Source organism: Staurois parvus, unplaced genomic scaffold (assembly GCF_062004578.1).
Source record: "Staurois parvus isolate SC_StPar_1 unplaced genomic scaffold, SC_StPar_1.0 ptg000293l, whole genome shotgun sequence".
Taxonomy (NCBI): Eukaryota; Metazoa; Chordata; class Amphibia; order Anura; family Ranidae; genus Staurois; species Staurois parvus.
Genome location: NW_028318089.1, coordinates 548367 through 572756, shown reverse-complemented (window position 1 = coordinate 572756; position 24390 = coordinate 548367). Strand labels below are relative to the sequence as shown.

The 24390-nt window shown below is 41.9% G+C and overlaps 1 protein-coding gene across 1 annotated transcript in view; it reads right to left on the bottom strand.

The window, feature by feature from the left end:
• Window positions 1–14845: 14845 nt before the first annotated feature.
• The window catches only part of KCTD2 (potassium channel tetramerization domain containing 2), a 35283-nt gene continuing 25738 nt past the window's right edge, over window positions 14846–24390 (bottom strand). Inside the window, exons 4-6 of the mRNA XM_089682640.1 lie at window positions 24248–24343; window positions 18006–18131; window positions 14846–15943 (exon numbers count right to left, since the gene is read on the bottom strand). Coding sequence (XP_089538766.1) covers window positions 15914–15943; window positions 18006–18131; window positions 24248–24343 — 252 coding nt within the window. The 3' untranslated portion in view covers window positions 14846–15913. The remainder of the gene's footprint in view (window positions 15944–18005; window positions 18132–24247; window positions 24344–24390) is intronic.

Sequence of the window (24390 nt, the reverse complement as noted above, 5' to 3'; positions counted from 1 at the left end):
TAACCATCTCTAGGGTTTACATAGAATGGTCTGAAAAGGATAAAATATCCAGTGAGCGGCAGTTGTGGACCAAAATGCCTTGTTGATGTCAGAGGAGAACAGACAGACTGATGCGAGAGAAAGGCAACAGTAACTCATGCCAATATGGACCAAAATCTCTGTGGAATGTTTCAGACATCCTGTTGCATCTATGCCATGAAGAATTAAGGCAGTTCTGAAGGCAAAAGGGGTTCAACCCGGTAATATCAAGGTATACCTATTGAAGTGGCCGTTGAGTGTATGACAAAATGGGAACAGGACCCCCTTGGATGCAATGTGCTGTATATGGTGTGTGGGGCAAATGAATAGCATCTTGTTATATTGTTCTGTTCAATAGAAGGATGTACCCTACACAAAGTAAATATATTTTCAATATACTGTACAGTGGGTATAGAAAAGAATCACTCCCTTTAAAATCAAATTTTGTTGCTTTGCAGCCTGAAATGAAGACAGATACAGTTTTTGTTTTATCTAGCTGTATTTACTCAATGCAACCTATAACATCCAAGTGAAAGATATGACACCAACATGGCAGGAAAAATATCAAAACCAGAATCACTGAGTTGGAAAAAAGGATCACACTTGTGTCAGTATTTTTAAGAACCACCTTTTTCTTTAATTCCAGCCTTTAGTCTGTTGGGATATGTCTCTACTAACTTTCCACATCTGGACTTTGCAATATTTGCCCGCTCTTCTTCTTTGCAGAACTCCTCAGGTTCAGTTAAATTTGATGGTGACCATGTGTGGACTGCAGTCTTCAAATCATTCCAGAGATTTTCAATGGGGTTTAAGTCTGGACACTGACTAGGCCATTATTTGGTGAGCTGTATTGGATTTCCACCAGACATATCGTTTTGTGTTGAGGCCAAATCATTCAATTTTAGTCTCATCGACCAGAACACCTTTTTCCATGTGGCCTCAGAATCTTCAAGGTACATTTCAGCAAAGCTCAGTTATGACTACATGTGGTCTTTCTTGAGGAGCGACTTTTTTCTTGCAATCCTCCCATACTAGCCACATTTGTGGAGCGTTTGTGATATTGTTGTCACATGCACACAATGACCACTCTTTGTCATCAATTCCTACAACTGCTTCAGAGTTGCTGTAGGCCTCTTAGTCGCCTCTCTGACCAGTTTCCTCCTGGCTATTTCATCCAGCTTGGAGTGACGTCCTGATCCAGGGAGAGTCTGTGTTGTACCAAATACCTTCCACTTCTTAATAATAGACTTCACTGTGCTTCTAGGCATTGATAAAGACTTTGACATTTTTTTTTTGTATCCATGTCCTGGGTCCTTCAGTTGTACAACCAGGGACTGAAATGCTCCAGGAAAGCTCTTTTCATGCTGAGCTAATCAAAATGACCACAGCTGATCACAGTTGAAAGTCAAATGGCTTTGTGGGCCTTTGAGAAGGTGATTAGGTACACCTGATTGAGTTTACAAGTCATTTTTAAGGGGGGGGGGTGATCCATTTTCCAACTCAGTAATTCTATTTTTGAATTTTTTTTTTCTGACCCATTGGTCTTTCACTTGGATGTAATACGTTGAGTAAATACAGCTGGATAAAACAAACATTTTGCTTGTCTTCACTTCAGGCTGGAAAGGGAGGGAGGGGATTCTTTTCTATACCCACTGTAGATATAAATTATTTATATATATATATATATATATATATATATATATATATATATAAAAAAAAACACTGTATACTTACATTTAGGCCTAATGCAGACAGGTGCTGGCTGGTTGTTTTGGCAACCGCATCCACCCTGAGCAGGGTGTAGGCAGCCTATGAAAATGTAGCAGATGCAAGAACAATGCAGTAGGCCAACATTTGACAATCATGCAGGTGTAGGTGCAGGGCCACAAACACAGACAGTTTGCATTGCAGTGTGCAGTTGGATTGAGGCCTTAGAATTATGCTACATTTAATACATTAATAGAAGAAAGAGATCTGCCAGAACAAATCTGTTTAAGGGTGATGTACAGAGACACCTGCTGGTCATCTGAATTGGCTTGCCACTGAAACCATTGTGTTTTTCAGTCTTCACCAGCAAAAGCAGCTCTTCTAAGGTATAAAAAAAATAAATAAAAGACTAAGCACCTTGTCCTTCTGAAAAGTTTTATTAGAAAATATTTGTAAAAAAAAAAAAGGTACTCACTACAGTAAAGGAATAAATTGCTTGTAAAATCCACAGTCGGTCTAAAACAGGCAGGTTCAGGACAGAATCGTATAAAAAATGTATGATTCTGGCCTGATCACTTCTGTTTTAGCTTGACTGGGTGGTTTTTACAAGCCATTGATCCCTTTTTAACTTTTTACAAGCATTTTTATTAAATATTTTATGAGGACAGGGAATTTGTTTTTTTTTTTTTGCTTTTTATACACTGTATAACAGACCTCCCTGTCTGTGCAGTGAACTGCCTATTGTCTGACATTTAAAAAAAACAAATTTGTCTTACTGGTAATAAAAAAAAAAAGAAGTTATTAGCATTTAAAAGAAACCTTTGCCTGGCTGTCATGCTGATCCAATGGCTTCATGTTTTCTGCGTTCCTGACCTGGAGTAAGCAGATCAGGGCATTTGTTGTATGTTTGTTCTGTGTCACTAACTCAGGGAACATTGAAATCAAAGATCAGTGTGAGCCGGCTGCCGGTCAGGCTTCTGTGCGGATCCCATCCTGAACCGATCTGTGACGGCACCCGACATCAGATCTTAGCCCGATGTTCTGAATCTGGGCCACAGGAGTGCATAAACAAGTGAATTCTTGTGACCCAAAGGAGAACTATTTAAAAAAAAAAAAAAAAAAAGGACTTTGGCCCTACTTCTCCTTTATTGTTTTTCTTTGGTACAAATTTTACAAATTTCCTTTAATATAAGAATATTGTTTAGCCCCCCCAAATTACCACTGTGATCCCTCATTCATATTGCACAAAAGTACAGGTAATGGGATCTAGCAATAAAATCTGATCCCCTGACCACTGCCTTAAACTTATAAAGTCAAACAGATAGCATAAAATACTTAGAGGTCCATTTATTAAATATTTGCATTGCAAATGTCTCAGCATTCTTGTAAAAGTCTCAAATACTCAGAATGTTAGTAAGCTTTGGTTCACAACTACAGTGGATATAAAAAGTCTACACACCCCTGTTAAAATGCCAGGTTTCTGTGATGTAAAAAAAAAAGAGACAAAAATAAGTCATTTCAGAACTTTTTCCACCTTTAATGTATCCTATAAACTGTACAACTCAATTGAAAAACAAACTGAAATCTTTTAGAGGGGGGGGGGGGGGAGTAAACATAAAAAACTAAAATAATGTGGTTGCATAAGTGTGCACACCCTCTTATAACTGGGGATGTAGCTGTGTTCAGAATTAAGCAATCACATTCAAAATCATGTTAAATAGGAGTCAGTACACACCTGCCATCATTGAAAGTGCCTTTGATTAACCCCAAATGAAGTTCAGCTGTTCTAGTAGGTCTTTCCTGACATTTTCTTAGTCGCATCCTACAGCAAAAGCCATGGTCCGCAGAGAGCTTCCAAAGCATCAGAGGGATCTCATTGTTAAAAGGTATCCGTCAGGAGAAAGGTGCAAAAGAATTTCCAAGGCATTAGATATACCATGGAATACAGTGAAGACAGTCATCAAGTGGAGAAAATATGGCGCAACATTGACATTACCAAGAACTGGACATCCCTCCAAAATTGATGAAAATACAAGAAGAAAACTGGCCTAGGAGGCTGCCAAGAGGCCTACAGCAACATTTAAGGAGCTGCAGGAATATCTGGCAAGTACTGGCTGTGTGGTACATGTGACAACAATCTCCTGTATCCTTCATATGTCTGGGCTATGGGGTAGAGTGGTAAGACGGCAGCCTTTTCTTACGAAGAAAAACATCCAAGCCCGGCTAAATTTTGCAAAAACACATCTGAAGTCTCCAAAAGCATGTGGGAAAATGTGTTATGGTCTGATGATACCAAGATTGAACCTTTTGGCCAGAATTCCAAAAGATATGTTTGGTGCAAAAACAACACTGCACATCACCAAAAGAACACCATACCCACAGTGAAGCATGGTGGTGGCAGCATCATACTTTGGGGCTGTTTTTCTTCAGCTGGAACTGGGGCCTTAATCAAGGTAGAGGGAATCATGAACAGTTCCAAATACCAGTCAATATTGGCATAAAACCTTCAGGTTCCTACTAGAAAGCTGAACATGAAGAGGAACTTCATCTTTCAGCATGACAACGACTCAAAGCATACATGGAAATCAATGGCTTCACCAGAAGATGAAAGTTTTGGAATGGCCCAGCCAGAGTCCAGACCTGAATCCGATAGAAAATCTGTGGGTGATCTGAAGAGGGCTGTGCACAGGAGATGCCCTCGCAATCTGACAGATTTGGAGTGTTTTTGCAAGGAAGAGTGGGCAAATATTGCCAAGTCAAGATGTGCCATGCTGATAGACTCATACCCAAAAAGACTGAGTGCTGGAATAAAATCAAAAGGTGCTTCAACAAAGTATTAGTTTAAGGGTGTGCACACTTATGCAACCATATTATTTTAGTTTTTTATTTTTACTTCCCTCCATTTAAAATATTTGTTTGTTGTTCAACTGAGTTGTACAGTTTATAGCACAGGTGTAAAACACAAGGCCCAAGGGTCGAATCCGGCTCTCCAGGCCATTTCATGTGGCGCTCAGACCTCCCCTGCAGTTGTGGCACCCCCCTTGTCTCATCTGTTGGTAAAAGGGAGGACAGAACTCTTCCGCCAAATCCTGCACTTCTCCATGCACCCGCGAGAGGCTCATCTCAGCAACCTCCATACCCCTGGTCTCAGCAGTTGGCAGCAGAGAGGATAAAACTCCTCCTACAGATCCTGCGCTTCTCTGTGCAACTGCAGCACCCCCTCCTCTCTAGCTCCTCTGGCTTAAGTATTCAGCAGACTCCATCTGTCTGGTCCTACTCCAGACCCTGCACCTTCTGCTTCCTAGCTCCTCCTCCAACTTCTTCCCGGCAGCAGCAGGTAAAGGGGGTGTACTGTGTTGTAGGGGAGGGTGGGGTGTTCGGGACATCTAGTCTCACAGGCACAAGTGGCCCATTTAGGGTTCAACCATAATGCTGATACGGCCCGCCATGAAATTGAGCCCCTGGTTTAGAGGTTATATTAAAGGTGGAAAAGGTTCTGAAATTATTTATCTTTGTCTCATTTTTTTACATCACAAAAACCTGACATTTGTAAAAGGGGTGTGTTGACTTTTTATATCCACTGTATGTGTGTTGGAAAAGCATGCAAAATTATGTTTCTGTTTAGCAGACACGCGGGGTGCCCTTAAGAATTAATGGCACCTCTACACATTGACAATCGTGTGCCGCATCATGTAGTTAGGTGCGGCATGATTTTACAAAAGGGTCGGGGGCTTCTTTTCCCGTGTTTCTTACAGGTAGAGCAATCCCCGTTGGAATGAATGGGCTGCCCTACCCACACATGCATCGGTGTGAACCAAGGTTAATATGTCAGAAATGTCAGTTTCCATTTGTTGCCTTTCACAGGATGAATGTAACATTACCTGACACTCAAACCTAAGTCTTAAAGTAGAAGGGAGAGAGACAAGAGAAAGGGAGGGGTATAACCTCCCTTTTTTGCCATCTGTGTCCCATTGGGGAGATTTACCTTCATTTCCTGTCCCATAGCCAAAAGAGTAAGTGAGGGGAAATCCTTGAAAATTAACCAGTTCCCAACCGCACTATAGCCAAAGGAAGGCTACAGCGCGGTTGTCTAGTTCTGGGATGACGTCCATAGACATCATTCCAAAACACGCCCCCCTGCGCGCCCGTGATCTCTGTGTCCTGTGGACACGGCTGATCCCTGGATATGGTAAATGGCCAATCATGGCAGCCTTTTACCATGTGATCAGCTGTATCCAATGACACAGTAGATCACAAGTAAATACCGTTGCTGGTTATTGGCTGCACTTTCCTCACGTTGTCACAGCGTGAGGAAAGTACTGCCAAGAGCCGGCAATTGTCAGTGAAGGGATTGGCACTGATGATCAGTGCCCATCAGTGTCGCCCGCCTGTGCCCTGCAGTGTCGCCTATCAGTGCTGCCTATCCGTGCAGCCTCATCAGTACCCATCAGTGCTGCCTATCCGTGCAGCCTCATCAATGCACATCAGTAAAGGAGAAAAATTACCCATTTGCAAAATTTTATAATAGAAACAAAGAAAACTATTTTTTTTTCAAGTTTTTTGCTCTTTTGTTTATAGTGCAGAAAATAAAAACACCCAGCGACGATTAAATACCACGAAAAGAAAACTATTTGTGTGAAAAAAATAAATATTTCATATGCGTACAATGTTGCATGACCGCGCAATTGTCAAAGTGCAACAGCGATGAAAACTGAAAATTGGCCTGGGCAGGAAGGGGGTAGAAGTGCCCAGTAGGCAAGTGGTTAAGGGAATTCCCCCATAAAAAAAAAAAACCACAGACAGCACTAAAAGCCTAATAGGTGTTCCATCTCCACTCCATCCAACACTTGACCAATAGAGAAAATACCCAAACACTATAAACATTCGACCAGAATAGGAAATATGAGGGACATTTCAGCACGGTGTATGAAGGGGAGTGAATCAGCCACTGCAGAGTGAACTGAATTGATACAATGTACAATACTCCATTGTTTTACTTCTAGGTGATCTGTCACTCTTCTGTAGAGTTGCATCAATTCTGTATAGCAGTTTCTTGTGCAGTAGATGTTTATGTCTACAAAGTGTATGGAGATTCTTCTGCTCAAAGTGCAAGGGTCCCCCTCCTATGATTTCTTCTGCTGCTCTTAGGTTTTTACCCTATAGTGTTAGGATAAATTCTCTATTGGTTGAATGTTCCTTAACTCTTCTGGTCAGATGTTCTTAAAATATTTGTAAACCCTCACGTTGTAAAACAACCCATTCAGTTTAAAATAGGGATGAAAAGCAAAACATTAGTGTACAGAAATAAAAAAAATTATAAATATTTTTCTTTTTTTTTTTTCAACCCCTTGCCCTCCAGAGGATTTACTCCCCTTCCTGACCAGGCCATTTTTTGTGTTACGGCGCTGCGTTACTTTAACTGACAATTGTACGGTCATGCAACACTGCACCCAAATTGAATTTATGTTCTTTTTGTTCCCCACAAATACAGCTTTCTTGCGGTGGTATTTGACCACCTGTGCGTTTTTTATTTTTTGCCTTATAAAAAAAAAAAAAGACAATTTTGAGAAAAACAATATTTTTTATTTTTTGCAATTAAACATGTCCAGTAAAAATTAAAAAAAAATCTAATTTTGTCAAATTTAGGCCAAAATGTATTCTGCTACATGTCTTTGCTAAAAAAAAATCCCAATATGTGGAAATTAATTGGTTTATGTGAAAGTTATAGCATTTACAAATGGCAATATATATACTGGGATTTTTTTATTTTTACCAGTAACGGCAGTGACCAGCGACTTATAGCGGGACTGCGGCAGGCATTCTGACACTGGGGGGAACTGACTTGGTGTCACTGACATCCCCAGTGACACCAATACAGTGATCAGTGCTAATAAAAAGCACTGACACTGTACTAATGGCACTGGGCAGGAGGGAGTTAACATGTGGGGCGATCAAAGGGTTAACTGTGTGTGTTTTACTGGGGGGTGGTGTGTGTGTGCCTCACTGTACAGCTATGCACAGCCATTCAGAGCAGTGTGCAAGAGCTGACAGGGCAGAGAACTGTTTTATTTACAAACAATTCCCTCCCCATTGGAGATGCTCAGCAATCACCGGGTTCCAGCGAGTACTGGCCAGGACCCGGTGATTGAGAGCAGTGGGCACAGGTAGGGTGCGCACGCACTCCCTACCCAGAAATGCAAAGTCACATATATATACACGTGATTTTGCACACCCGTGCCACCCTGTAGCAGTACTTCTGCTATAGGGCGGACAAGAAGCGGTTAAATAAGTGATAACATTCCCCATTGTTTGCAGCTGCATAAGAGCTAGGGAAGGAGAAACAGCAGTACACTGATCTTCCCAGTGAATGGATGTGTGCGGGGGGATTCACGATAAGTCTGATCAATGGAGGAAAGCACACAGTTCCCTGCACAGTTAGAAAACTGACCACGCTGTACTCTCATACAGAGGGACTGGCAGGAACAAGGATTTCACACAAAGGAAGCAATACAAAGAGAACAGATTACATTTTCATACTAGTACACAGTACAGCAGGCACATATCGGGAATATGAAATATTGGGTTTAAACAATCTTTAAGGTTTTTTTTTTCTTCTAAGATCAAATGTTAGGGAATGTTACATTCACCCTGAAAAAGGAACCAAATAAATACTGACATTTCACACATATTACAACACTGTATTATTATTCATGTCTTTTTGCACAAATACTAATACAGTCGTACAGCAATGTTTCTATAAACAGACCTCTTAATGTTCATCCCAGTGATTTGTTCTCAGCACCATGGGATAGCAGTAAGAATTGTACTGGAATACATATAATGAAAGAGCTGCAGATTAGAGCGAGTAGCACCTATAGAAACATGTAATTTATACCAAAAACAGTGACTGATCTGGTTAGTGATGTTTTGAACACAATTGTATTTCTACATGGCAAACAATTTACTATCAGGTGTAGTAGAGTAATAGAAATCCAACAGACCCAACAGTCATGACATGCATGCTGCTGATTCTGTGTAATTGAATCACTAATTGAAAGGGGCATGTTCAAAATAATAGCAGTGTGGAGTTCTATTAGTGAGGTCATTCATTCTGAGAAAAAACAGGTGGCCCTTACTTAAGGATGAAGGTAGCAAATGTTGTACCTGCTGGGTATACAGTGCCTTCATACCCCTTGAACTTTTCCACATTTTGTCATTTTACAACCAAAAACTTACATTTCATTGGGATTTTATATGATAGATCAACACAAAGTGGCACATAATTGTGAAGTGGAAGGAAAATAATAAATGTTTTTGAACATTCTTTACAAATAAATCTGTGAAAAGTGTAGTGTGCATTTGTATTCAGCTCCCCAGAGTCAATACTTTGTGGGATTCCCTTTCGCTGCAATTACAGCTGCAAGTCTTTTTGGGGATGTCTCTACCAGCTTTGCACATCTAGAGAGGGACATTTTTGCCCATTCTTCTTTGCAAAATAGCTCAAGCTGTGTAAGATTTGATGGAGAGCGTCTGTGAACAGCAATTTCCAAGTCTTGCCACAGATTCTCCATTGGATTTAAGTCTGGACTTTGACTGGGCCATTCTAACACATGAATATGCTTTGATCTAAACCATTCCATTGTAGCTCTGGCTGGATGTTTCGGGTCGTTGTCCTGCTGGAAGGTGAACCTCCGCCCCAGTCTCAAGTCTTTTGCAGACTCTAACAGGTTTTCTTCTAAGATTGCCCTGTATTTGGCTCCATCCATCTTCCCATCAACTCTGACCAGCTTCCCTGTCCCTGCTGAAGAAAAGCATCCCCACAACATGATGCTGCCACCACGTTTCACAGTGGGGATGGTGTGTTCAGGGTGATGTGAAGTGTTAGTTTTCCACCACACATAGCGTTTTGCTTTTAGGCCAGAAAGTTACATTTTGGCCTCATCTCACCAGAGCACCTTCTTCCACGTTTGCGGTGTCCCCCACATGGCTTCCCGTAAACTGCAAATGGGACTTCTTATGACTTTCTTTCAATAATGGCTTTCTCCTTGCCGCTCTTTCATAAAGGCCAGATTTGTGGAGTGCACGACTAATAGTTGTCCTGTGGACAGATTCTCCCCCGAGCTGTAGATCTCTGCAGCTCCTCCAGAGTTACCATGGGCCTCTTGGCTGCTTCTCTGATTAAGGCTCTCCTTGTCCAGCCTGTCAGTTTAGGTGGACGGCCATGTCTTGGTAGGTTTGCAGCTGTATCATATTCTTTCCATTTTTAGATGATGGACTGAACAGTGCTCTGTGAGATGTTCAAAGCTTGGGATATTTATTATAACCTAACCCAGCTTTAAACTTCTCCACTTTATCCCTGACCTGTCTGGTGTGTTCCTCGGCCTTCATGATGCTGTTTGTTCACTAATGTTCTCTAACAAACCTCTGAGGGCTTCATAGAACAGCTGTATTCATACTGAGATTAACCACTTGCCTAGTGGGCACTTATACCCCCTTCCTACCCAGGCCAATTTTCAGCTTTCAGCGCTGTTACACTTTGAATGACAATTGCGCAGTAATGCAACACTGTACCCATATGACATTTTTATAATTTTTTTCACACAAATAAAGCTTTCTTTTGGTGGTATTTAATCACCACTGGGTGTTTTATTTTTTGCGCTACAAACAAAAAATTAAAAAAAACAAAATGTTTTTTTGTTTCTATTATAAAATGTTGCAAACAGATAATTTTTCTACACTAATAGGCAACACTGATATGCAACAATGATGGGCACTGACTGGTGACACTGCTGGGCAGCACTGATCATCAGGGAACTGATCATCAGTGCCAAGCCATCCTATGATAATTGCCTGTTATCAGCAGTACTTTCCTCACACTGTGACAGCGTGAGGAAAGTGCAGCCGATAACAGACAACTGCATTTACCGGTAATCCGCTGTGATTGGCCTTTTACCACATCACGTGATCAGCTGTGTCATAGGACACAGTGATCATGGAAATCGTTGGGTGCGCACCCCCGGGAGGGCCCATTCTAGGAAGACGTCCTCATGCCCTCCCAGAGCTGGACAACCACGCCGTTGTTTGGCTATAGCGCAGTTGACATGTGGTTAAATTACACCCAGATTGGCTCTATTTACTAATTAAGTGACTTCTGAAGGCAACTGGTTCCTCTAGATTTTAGTTAGGGGTATCATTATACAGAGATACTTCTCATACTATGTGTTGGGCCTATTTATCGCATACCAGGGATCATGGATCAGTTTGAATACATCAAAATACTTGAAGAGGCAATGTTGCCTTATGCCAAAGAGGAAAAGCCCTTGAAATGGGTGTTTCAACAAGACATCGACCACACACAAGTAAGTGAGCAACATCTTGGTTCCAGACCAACAAGATTAACATTATGGAGTGACCAGCCCAATCCCCGGATCTTAATCCAATAGAAAATGTTGTTAGTTCACATCAAAAATGCTGTTTCTAAGCTAAAACCATAAAATGCAGAGGAATTGTGGAATGTAGTCCAATCGTCCTGGGCTGGAACACCAGTTCACAGGTGCCAGAAGTTGGTCAACTCCATGCAGCACAGATGTGAAGCACTTCAGAGAAACAGTGCTTATACAACTAAATATTAGTTCATTGATTTACAGGAACACTAAATCTTAAAGCATTTATCAGTTTATACAGTAAATGTTTGAATTTGTAAATAAAAATGCAGACACTATTTTTTAACAGCATAATATTCCATCTTTCTTCACTTTCTGTAAAGTAATAACAAATTTGAAACATTTATCTTCATGTTTTGATTTGGAATAGACTGTGTAGTGTCCCCAATGCATTTGCATGGATTGAAATAAAAGCTGTTATAAGAATTTTGAGCTTTAATCTTTACTTTTCTTTTAAACATACTGCTATCATTTTGAACACAACCCTATGCATGACTGTAAGGTAGAGCATGTGATAAACTGAAATTTTTTTTCCCCCTTCATTAGTACCAAAGGGAGACCCCAACTTCGTAGTCCAGAGGGACTCAATTTCCTTTCGTGCTCCAGCAGCATTAGTACAAACCTTTTGATGGTGAACTAACTCAGAACCCAAGTTCCATTCCAGCTAACTGCTCTTGGTATTAATAGCAGCAAATGCAGGGAGTTGCAGGCATCTCACTACTTCTAGTACCAACAGTCACTCATCTGTCAGCCTGTCACCAAACAATGCACCAGTAGCAATTTACTTTTATTTGCTGTCTCAGTTGGCTGTAGAGGCAGCTGCCAGACCTACTGTATGCACCCATCAGTGGATGTAGACCTGTTAACTGAAGCACAGTTAGAAAGGGAAAAACGTTTTTTAAAAAGCCCACTACTCAAAGTACAAACTGACTGGAGTAGCTTGTGGGAAGCCACAATAGATGGTCCCCTGATCAAATAATTAGCCTTTATTCACATGACCATCTGCTGTTGAATTCCAGAGCAGCAGTGTCTGCATCCCAGCCAAGGGTTCATTGTTTTAAAACATTCATCATGAAAGACCATAGGTTCTCTAATGGATTAATGGCTGTATCATCAGTTCATTGTAGTGGCTATAATGCAGCTAAGTTTTCTGACATACTGCAATGACAACATATACTGAATTTTGGCCATTAGGTGGAATGAATGATACAGAAGTTCATCTGTTCAAAAAAAATAGTGTGAAATCTAGTTCAGCTTTTAGAAATGTTTCTGACATTCGTGCAACAAATGTTCTATAAATAGACCCCTAAGTATTTGGACCTTCTGCTAATATTTAGATATACTTTAAAGTAGGGAAGGGTTAAAACCTGTTACTTCTCGCCATCTATGTCACATTGGGGAGATTTCTCTTCACATCTTGTCCATTAGACACAACAGGGAGTGAGGAACGAGTATGAGGGAGACTCCTTCTTAGACAGGTTCCACACCTTTGCCCACTCTATCTATCCAGAACTAAAAAGTGGTTGCCTTTAGATACATTTTAAAGGAGTATAGCCAAAGCTATTTTGACTATACTTCTATGGATCACAGGACTGCAGTTAGTTATAAACTCCTGTGACCCATATTCAGCTGACAGTTGACTGAAGCCTACTGTCGGCTGACATCTGAGTCGGTCCAGCCTCTGAAAAGATCCCGACCATAGGGCCAGAAGCCACCCAGAAGTCAGGATCAGCACATGGCTTACCATAGAAATATGGTACCTAAAACTCTGCTGGTCAGGCTCATCATTCTTTTATTACATTGTGAATCACTGATCTAGAACAAGCTCCAAGGAGCAGGGCCCTTGTAACCCTCTTGTATTGAACTGTATTGTTCCTGTATTGTCTCCTCTTATATTGTAAAGCGCTGAGCAAACTGTTGGCGCTATATAAATCCTGTATAATAATAAAATAGAACAAGCATGTGTGAGGACACCTCATAGGCATAGGCATTCTCTGGGTAAGTGACTAAGTAGAGAAGCAAGGTTTAAGATGGCAGCCACAAAACAAACATGTTCAAAAAAACAAATCTGTTTCAGATCGCATTTCTCTGCCCTAACAGAATCCCTTTAGGAACACAAATTTTATATACTGTATGTTACTAGTCCTTACATGTGGTGCCTTCATTAGTTTCCTTTTTTTCCAGGCTAAGAACATTTTCAGCAGTTAAAGAAAATATTTGAAAAAACACTATCTTTCTTGTATAAACTACTAATCCAATCAACTACCAAGTAATTGCAACACTACGGCTGCCGTTCTGAACCCTAACCAGCACAGTACCTGCATAGAGTTTTCATGTGCTCCCTGTGCTTGTGTGATTTTCCTCCGGGTACTTTGTTTTCCTACCACACTCCAAAAGACATTCTAGTAGGTTAACAGACTTAACTGACTGCACACAAGATGGCTGCCTCTGCTTATGTACTTTGAGTCCCCTGGGAGAAAAGTACTACAGAAATCCAAATTGAGAAAAAAAAATATAATGGAGATGAACAAAAAGGTACATATGCACTTCAGCCTATAGACAGCCATGGCTACAATGAGGAGGTGAGAGTAGTCATGAAGGGAGAGGAAAACTAATGTAGCCACTCTACCGAAGGACTACGAAGTTACAATAAAAAAAAGTGTTTTTTGTTTAGACTACAGTAGGAGGAGCAGTTTAAAGGGTCAGTTCACATTTACAGAAAAAATTAAGATAAATCAAAACTGTACACCCCCCTCAATCCCCCAGTCCAAGCTGTATTTACTGAGCTGAGCTGTCAATGTCCCTGCAACTGCTCCAGTAGTCTGGGGGTTGGAAATACCCGCTGCTCTCTGTGCAGCGTTTTCTGGACAGACCAGGGCGATTCACTGTGACGATGCTGACCAATCAGAATTACTGGTCAGTCCCAGACGCACTGCAAAGAGAACAGGGAAAAGAGCAGGGATTTCAAATCCTAAACCCCTGGAGCGGCTGTGGAGAAACTGACAGCTCAGCATGACCAGAGGTATGTACAGCAGGACTGGGGTTGTAGAGGATGTACGGTGCTAGTTCAACATTACATTTTATCTGTAAAAGTGAGTATTTGATAGTAGAGGAAAGACAAGAGCCACGCTAATAACAGTCCTGTAGAATTTATGTTGTCAGAAAATGTCAACACCTTCATCAAGGCTTAGAATGCAGATATAGAAGAGAGGGCACTCAAGGAAGCTGAAGTAAACATGCTTCAGTAGCTGACTTCAACACTACTGGTGTGCAGCACTTGTCTTTCCTAAACATTCTGCATTCCATCCAAGGAACCATTTAGTGTGCGCTTTGTGGTTCAGCGCTGCCATTGTGCTCTCCAGCACAGACCCTACTACACTTTGTGAAACTGAACTTTGGATCCAGCGCCTCCCATCTTTTCCTTCTGAATTATTTTAATGTTAGGTCCACTTTAAAGCATGTAAGTAGTAACAACTGTAAAAGGGTATAACAGCTCTTCACAGTGTGAATGGAAGTCAGTGCTGCAGTTGCATGGTATTATCACAGCCCAGTGCCTCAATGCAAATATATTTTATATCTATGTTATCCATTGAAGCTTAAAGAACAAACTGATTTTACCATTCAGCAATGGCAACATGCTGACCTCTTCCCTTTTGAATATCACAACAAGGATATGCTTCTTAGATACAAAGAATGTATTGTACTATGTACAGGCATACTGCAAACAGATTAACTTGGCAGCCACAGTTGAAGGTGGGAGAGGAGGGTAGGAGAAAAGGACACATTAAAAATACACACACTAGCTTTGGCAATGAAACAGTTCTTGCAAGACAAATTTTTACATCCACATCAACATAAATTACTTGGCTCCACATCTTTTCTCTGTATGGAAGGAATGTTAAGAGAGTTTGTGCTTTGCTCAATGAAAAAGCAGCCCGTGTCTGAGGCTGGCAATCCAAACGGAGACAATATCCCCAACCCCGCTTGCAAATTGGACACAATACCATGCTACGTACTGTATGTATATGCATGCACTGTAGATACCGTATATAAGTGCCCCTAATAACTGCTGAACAGTAACAATAGTGGTATAAGCAGCATTCTGTGCTGTAACAATGATTGTTTCAGTAAAAGTCTATATTTGTCTTGTTGCTGTCATTTTGCTTGTGAGCCAGCTGTATGTAGAACTGCATGTATCAGACATGAGGCTCTAGGAGATGGATCCCCCTTAGAATCACAGCCGAGGATAAGACTGCCCTGTAAGCAGCCCTAGAGACAGGAAACAGAGAAAGACTTTTGGCAACTGTCAGAAAGGAAGAGATTTCAATTGGAAGGCCAGAGAATCCACTGATCAAGCAGAAAGGCAGTGATCTTGCCATGTTTCTGCAAGTCCTTGGAGCACAGCAGAAAACAATGACAGGCCACAGAGAAAGGACACACACACACAAAAAAATACACATGTAGCTGCAAACAAGCAGATTTTAACCTCCCACCCCAACCCTTGCACCCCACAATAACTGACATCATTCCTACATAACCTGAAAATACAAAGCACAGGCCCACAAGAGGAGAAACTGTCTGTGTTACTATGCTCACAAGGTTCCCCTCTTTAATTTGGGGATCTTAAGGCCTGCTGAGGATGAGGGGGATCACTGAGGAGTACAGCGCATGAGCTCGGCAGGCAGTGAGGGCTTTGGCTACAGTCTGGGCAGAGCTCATAATTAGATTCCAGTCCATGTTCTTTCTTACATCCGGGATCCTCGCTCCTGAAGAATCTGAAAAAAACAGAAATTATGAAAATCTGAAACTAAAACAGTCATGGGGCAATAGCAGACAGTGTAATGCATAGACATAAAGGAATACTCACCATCCATGAGAACCATCTTACAACAGATCACTTAAAAAATTGTGCCACTTCAAAATACCTATGCAAAAATGACACCTTATATCTAAATAATGGTACCAGGTACAGGTAATGTACATATACCGTATGTGTTGTGTATGATCAGTACATTTTCTTACAGAGATGTGCGAATCCCATCGCCTGACACCCGGGACATGTAGTTTCAGACGCCAGGCAGATTGTTTTTTCTGTCACTTAGCTCTGCTGCGGGCAAGCAGCAGCTCTGTTGGTAAACACAGGCAGAATTGGCTGTAGCTGTGCAAGCTGAGTGTAACACTCGTCCAGCGAGCGCACTCCCTCACCCCTTCCCCCCACCCTCCCCACACAGACAGGAGAGGAGAGGCGGGGGTATTCTTTTGCTCTACCTCTTCCCACCTCTCTGTGTCTGTCCTACTCACATGCTAAACCCAGCCAGTGAGTGATTGAGGAAGGGATGTGTGGGTGGGAAATTTGAAGATCAATCTGGCTGTACCATCAATGCCGCTGTCTGAGCCTGCAGAGAGCAGCTTGGAGTGAATGATCTCTGCACTAACAGAGCTTTCCCATCTATCTCCTTCCCCCTCTGTTTTTTTAGGTGCTTCAAATACTTGACCATTGCATGTCCAGTTAGCAACTGAACTGGGGTGTAAGGGCGCACCCCGCCACGGTCCGATGGGGTGTAAGGGGCGCACCCCGCCACGGTCCGATGGGGTGTAAGGGGCGCACCCCGCCACGGTCCGATGGGGTGTAAGGGGCGCACCCCGCTACGGTCCGATGGGGTGTAAGGGGCGCACCCCGCCACGGTCCGATGGGGTGTAAGGGGTGCACCCCGTTATGGTCTGATGGGATGTAAGGGCGCACCCCGTTATGGTCTGATGGGATGTAAGGGCGCACCCCGCCACAGTCTGATAGGATGTAAAGGTGCACTTCAATGTACAGAGGTAATGCTGGGAACTTTGATGCAAAGGAGGACTCTGATATGAACATGGTTCTCATCCTGACCGCTGCAGTGCATATGTTGTTTTGTTTTTTTCCTTACTCCTGACCCCTGTACTCTATACATTCTACTGTACATAGACCTGACCAAGATGCTCATTGTCCCAACAGTTGCTGGTATTAATGAAATTATTCTTTAACGTAGGCTCAGTAAGGCAGTCCATACCATATATTTTGGTAGATACCATAACCAGCAGGTTGAACAAAAAAAAAAGATCTGACCCTGATGGATACCGGAGCTTGATTTCTCTGCTCAGCATGCGGTTATACTGAGTACACAAGTGCTTCCGTGTGCGAGGGTAATTCACTCACTCAGCAGATGCACCTCTGCTGAGCGTTAGGAGAGACCCACACTCCTTTTTCTTGATGAGCACCCAAAACCCAGTGCCTATTACACTGCAAGGTCTCTCCCCTCCCTGCTAGTTCCCTGATTTGGTACTGGAGACAGACAGGGAGTAGACTAGGATATAAACAGTGCAATGTTAAAAATATTAAAAGTTTAGGTCACCATTAAGCCCATTTCATTTTTATAGGCCCCAGACATTCCTAAAAGCAGCTCTGGCTAATAAAAAAACATAAAGCTTTTGTATTATCCATCCTGGCAAAGACATTTCAAGGTTTAAAAAGGGACACACATCCATTGAAAATCCCTAGTGATAAAACTGTCTCATTCAGTAGTATTAAACAAATAAGACCTTATTTAAATACGGTTTTGATTAACATGTTTCTTTGTTATCAGGACAAGTAGATTGTCATGAGGGACAAGTACATTGGGACCCCGATTTAGTCCTCGGACAAGTAGTTTTTTTTGTTTTTTTTTAATTTCCACACCCGTCTTACAGCCCAAAAAAAAAATCAGGTGACCAGCAGTTTTTAAAATAAAAAAAGCAGCCCTCTTTGCAAAGACAAAATGACATACATACTGTACACTGCACACACAGTTCACCAGATACACTCACTTTAGCTTTCTCACTGGGTTCAATGACCAATCCATTAGTAGAGTTATTCAGCTCTCTGGACACGACACAAAGAAACTCTGCCTGGTCTTCATTCCCATAGTTATAGGAAGAACCAATATTGATAAGCTGAAACAAAAATTACAATTACATTAGTACTGTAGACAGAGAAGAATTATCAAGTTATCGACAGTTGTAACATAATGCAAATATGATAAAGATTAATTCAATGAATTTCAAGGCAATTGATTACGATGTAAAATCATTCTCTAAAATGTTTTGTTACCTTTTAAGGATTCCTTTATTAGAAAGAAGAAGTAAGTACGCCAATCAGCCATAACTTTATGACCACCTACCTATTAGTGAGTAGGTCCCCCCTTTGCCACCAAAACTGCCCTGACTCGTCAAGGTATATACACCACTATACCTCTGAATACATGCTGTGGTATCTGGCACCAGCAGCAAATCCTTAATCACTTAAACCCCCTTTGTGCCCAGCCCAATTTTCAGCTTTCAGCGCTGTTGCATTTTGAATGACAATTGCCCGGTCATGCAACACTGTACCCATATGAAAATTTTATAATTTTTCACACAAATAGAGCTTTCTTTTGGTGGTTTAATCACCACTACGTGTTTTATTTTTTGTGCTATAAACAAAACAAAAAAAAGCAAAAAATTTAAAAAAAAAAAAAAGAAAGTTTTTCTTTGTTTCTATTATAAATTTTTGGAAACAGGTAATTTTTCTCCTTCACTGATGTGCGTTGATGAGGCAGCACTGATAGACGGCACTGATGAGGTGGCATGGTTTGGCAGCACTGATGCGCACTAATAGGCAGCACTGATGAGCTGGCACTGATGCTGCTGCACTGATAGGTGGCACTGATGGGCAGCATTGACTGGCGACACTGCTGGGCACAGGTGGGTGGCACTAGGCACTAATGGGCACAGGTGGGTAACACTGATGGGCACAGGTGAGTGACACTGATGGACACTTGTGGGCACTGATCATCAGTGCCAATCAGTCTTGACAATTGCCAGTTATCGGCAGTGCTTTCCTCATGCTGTGACAGCGTGAGGAAAGTGCAGCCAATAACTGGCAACTGCATTTACCGGTGATCTGCTGTGTCATTGGACATCGCTAATCACATGGTAAAAGGCCACTGTGATTGGCCTTTTACCACATCACGTGATCAGTTGTGTCATAAGACGCCCTCCCAGAACTCGACAACTGCACTGTAGCCATCATTCGGCTATAGCGTGGTTGCCAAGTGGTTAAAGTCCTGTAAGTTTCAAGGTGGAGTACTCCATGGATTTCACTTGTTTTTCCAGTAGTTTTCCATTTTTGTAGTTTGGCAGGATGCATTATCCTGCTGAAAAAGGACATTGCCATCAGGGAATACCGTTTCCATGAAGGGGTGTACTAGGTATTCAACAACGTTTAGGTAGGTGGTATGTGGCAAGTAACATCCTAATGAATGGCAAGCCCAAGGTTTCCCAGGTGAACATTGCCCAAAGCATCACACTGCCTCCTCCTTCCCATACTGCATCCCGGTGGCATCTCTTCCCTAGGTAAGTAATGCACGCACACCCAGCCAGCCAGCCACATGATGTAAAAGAAAATGTGATTCATCAGACCAGGCCACCTTCTTCCATTGTTCAGTGGTCCAGTTCTGATGCTCATGCGCCCATTGTATGGCACTTTTAGCTGTGGACACAGGTCAGCATGGGCACCCTGATTGGTCGTCTGTGGCTACACAGCCCCATACAAAACAAAAGTACAATGCCCATTTTTTCTGCTTTCAACACATCAACTTCAGGGACAACATGTTTACGTGCTACCTAATAAAACCCACAGACTTTCAGATGCCATTCTAATGAGATAATCAATGTTATTCACCTAACTTATCTGTGGTCATAAAATTATGGCCAATTGGTGTATATACAGCACATAGAATAAGAAAGCAAATTGGACAATAGTGTGTTTTCTGTATTTGCTTTTGCAAGTTCTCTAGATATGTTCTAGTGGCTAGCCATATCTCACATACAGTCAGGTGAAAAGTACATCCTATGGACATTGTTGACATGACTTTTTTTTTTTAACATATATGAACAGGCTAACATTAGCTCTTCATTCTCCAGACAAAAGTAATATACTTGAACAAATGACAGAGAACATTGTGTACTATTTGTATTCATACTCGGTGTAAATGAACATAAAGGTAGATCTGTCATATGGAAGACATGTACACACGGGCAATGTGACTAGGTCCGCCTGTCAGTTTTTCAGGTGGATCTGATCAGATGCTCTATGTACCCCTATGGACTGGAAGGTGCAAAACAGACCCCCTACATTCAAATCTGATACAGTCTGCTTAAAAAAAGAAAAAAAAAAAAGTAAGAAAGAGCGTCTATTCGGCATAAATTGAGTGGATACAAACCTGTCATCTGCCCGTTCTGCTCAGCAGGGGATCAGCGAACAGATCCCCTACTGAGCAAAGTGGATCCGCCCCGTGTGAAAGGGGCCTTACAATTACCTCCTCATCTAATCCATGAAATTAAGAGTCAGGTTGTTCAAAGATAAGAAGGGCGTATGCAGGTGGAACTGGTTTTACTGAAATCTCGAAAATCTAGAGTCTGGTGTTTGGTTATTGATATGTAGTGTCATCATGCCAAAATCAATACTGCTCTCTCTAAGGCCACATAAAGAAAGCTGCGAATGACTATAGATCTATCGAGGGGTTTGAAAAGCTCACTAAATCACCGTATTTGCCGGCGTATAAGACGACCCCCTACTTTTCCTGCTAAAATGTAGTGTTTGGGCTATACTCGCCGTATAAGACTACCCCTCTTCCAATGCACACCAGTGGGAGGAATAGTGCCCCATCATCGGTGTCAGTGGGAGGAATAGTGCCCCATCATCGGTGTCAGTGGGAGGAATAGTGCCCCATCATTGGTTTCAGTGGGAGGAATAGTGCCCCATCATTGGTGTCAGTGGGGGGTGGAATGGTGTCCCATCATTGGTGTCAGTGGGGGGTGGAATGGTGTCCCATCATTGGTGTCAGTGGGGGGTGGAATGGTGTCCCATCATTGGTGTCAGTGGGGGGGGGGGGGAATAGTGCCCCATCATTGGTGTCAGTGGGGGGGGGGGGAATAGTGCCCCATCATTGGTGTCAGTGGGGGGGGGGGGAATAGTGCCCCATCGTTGGTGTAAGTGGGAGGAATAGTGCCCCATCATTGGTGTCAGTGGGAGGAATAGTACTCCACCATTGGTATCAGTGACACCAATGATGGGGCACTATTCCTCCCACTGACACCAATTACACTTGCTGACCCTGTTCTAGTATGGTGCTGCTGCAGCCAGCATATGTGGTTGCAGCAGCACCTCTACACTGAACACTTACCTGCTGCTCCTGCACTCGATTTTCGCGGGGCCGCTTGGCTCCACCCCCTCGCCGGTGATTGGACGCCTGTGTGCCTTTCCTGAGCTACAGTTCTGGCGGCCAATCACCGGTGAGGAGGCGGAGCCGAGCAGCCGCGCAAACATCCAGTGGCCGAACTAAAGGAACAGCCGCGCTTCCTGGACCGGATCGTCGTGGGACCGGAGCCAGGTAAGAAACAGTCCCTACCCACCCCCGTACTTAGTGTCCCTTCCGTTGGAAGGGGGGGGGGGCGGCGGCGGCACCGCGCCGCCCCCCTAAAAAGTGTCAGTATGCCGTATACCGGTGTATAAGACGACCCCCGACTTTTGAGAAGATTTTCAAGGGGTAAAAAGTCATCTTATACGCCGGCAAATACGGTATTTGAATTCAATCACTCCTCTGTAAGAGGAAAAAAAAATCTACAAGTGGAAAAGATTTCAAATGACTTCTAAAATGCTCAGAACTGGCGGGCCTAGCAAACTCAGCCCAAGCGCTGACCATTTCATGTTTAAACAAGTCTCTAAAGACCCCCAACATTTAATTGTGAGATCTGCAGGTCACTCTTGTAACATTTGGTGTCAAAGTGCATGCATCTACAGCCAGCAAGAGACTGCACCAAATTATCCTGCATGGGAGTTATGCCAGTATACCAGAACAAAGCCTTTTCTATCCAAAAAGAACATTAGACTTAGGCTGGCCATACATGATACAATTTTCTTATTCAATTTCCTTTAGATTTACCTTCAACTATGTAGTGCAAGGCCCTGCCTGATTGTATATAAATTGAAAGTGTTTGACCTCATATTATGTGGTTTTGGTAAATCTAAAAGATTAAAACTACAGTTTGCCATAGAACAGGCAAAGACCAGGCCTTCTGGAACAATAGGCTGTAGACAGATGAATCAAAGATACGTTGTCTGGTTACAGTATATATAGACAGGTTTGGAATAAACCTCAGGAGAGTAACCTCATATCAACTGTGTGCAAAGTGTTGGAAGGATTATGGCTTGGTGTTCCTTTGTTGCTTCAGGGTCTGGGCAGCTTGCAGCAATCAAGTTAACTATGAATTCTGCATCAAATCAAGGTGTGTTTGTTGAGAATGTGAGACTGCCTGAAAGCTGAACCTTAAATGGGTCTTCCAACACAATACTGATCCGAAACACACTAGCAAATCAACCAAGGAATGGCCCAAAAAAGAATTTGAGGGTTATGGAATGGCCTGGTCAAAGCCCTGATCCAAAACACAATGAAAGGTGGGATGAATTCCCTGGTGATGCAAATTAGATCAAGCTTTATTGGGTTTATTTTTACCTTCCTCTGGATCAATTCTGGGTATAGTATTGTGTATTTAGGATTGTCAATTTTTTCCCCCCTTTTATTGGTTGAACTAGATAAACTTGTGTCTTTTTTCAACCAGACTAATTATGTAATTGAAACTGGCAGTTCATATAAGGAAACACAAATATCCTGCAACTGAAGAAATTCTGCATCAAAAGAGTGGTCATAAAATCCATGTAATGGGTCTACAAATAGTTCCTGGGTGCTATACCAGCTTCTGAGGCCAAGGGTGGGCCTGCTTTTTCCCCACTGTATACTAGTACGTCTATCAATATTTTGTTAAATAAAAAGACTGGAAAAAAGCTAATTTTCCATATGTTCTTATTATCATGTAACAATTTATCTGTAGGAATTTTTGAATAAAGATCTAATGTTTGCTTGTTCAAATATGTTGATGATTTCAATGGGGTGTACCTACTTTTTCAATTGCCTATCTGCCAGCATTAAAGATATGATGAATGGTTAGTCCTTCCCAACACGAACACAAGACCACAGAGAAAATTAAAACCTTATTTTCTTTGCAGTACTAACACTGTGGCTAGAACTAGATTTTTTTTCTTTCCTACAGTGTTTATATAAAAGAGTCAGTGAATGATGGTATTGATTGATCTTAGGGTGGATAAAAAAAATTGACAAGAAAAAAAAAATCTAACTAAAGATAGTTTTCCATTTAAGATACATTAATAATTTCGTTTTTTCAGCATCAAATGGAGCCTAGTTATGTAGCATGAGGCTGTATATTCTGCAATAATTACATATTCGGTAAAATGATTCAATGAATCCAAGCTCTGCAAGCTGAGAACATGCACGGCATTGATGCATTCACACAATGTCACAGTAACAATGAGAAAAAACATGAAATAAAAGAATTTGAGTCGTTCTCCAGCTATGTGTGATGAACCTATTAACATAAAATCGATACTGATATCACTTTTACTAACCTGACTGCTTATTATTCTAAAAAGGAAACCTTCATTTGGTTTGCAAATATTAAAGATTCTTACTACCAGCAAGAATGAGTCAGATTCTTTACAATCAAAGAGCACCTGTCATTTCAGATCCATCATGGCAGCGCCTGTTAGCGGGCATCCACTCCCCTGCTGCCGCCACGTCCCTCACCTTGTGGTGTCACTGCGGCATCACCAGCCGTCCCATTAAAGTGAATGGTACTGTCGGTGAGTCAACAGCAGGTCAGAGGAGGAGCCGCTGCAGGACAGAGATGACAGTTGCTCTTTAAAAATTATGAATTAAATTGAGCCTTTTCACTAGTGGTTTAAATCAGCACGATTAAAATCAAATCCACCCTGATTGGTCTTGATGGTATGACATCCACGCTGACATAGGGGGATATGGATTTGTTTATATAGAAACAGAATACTATGTAATTCTACAGTACAGAGGCATTTCACTTATAACCTCAAATAAAAAAAAAATAAAGCTTTTATTGTATACCAATAAGACAAATCTTTTTAAATTTTATTCAGTCACCTGCTCAAACTTCCACCCATCAGACATGGTGGACACCATCTGTGTAAGTTCCTCCTCCTGGCACTGTAACACTCGGTATACATGTTTCACAGGACCCTGGTAAAAGATGATGAAGCGATTAGCACGGTTAGGTTGCACACATG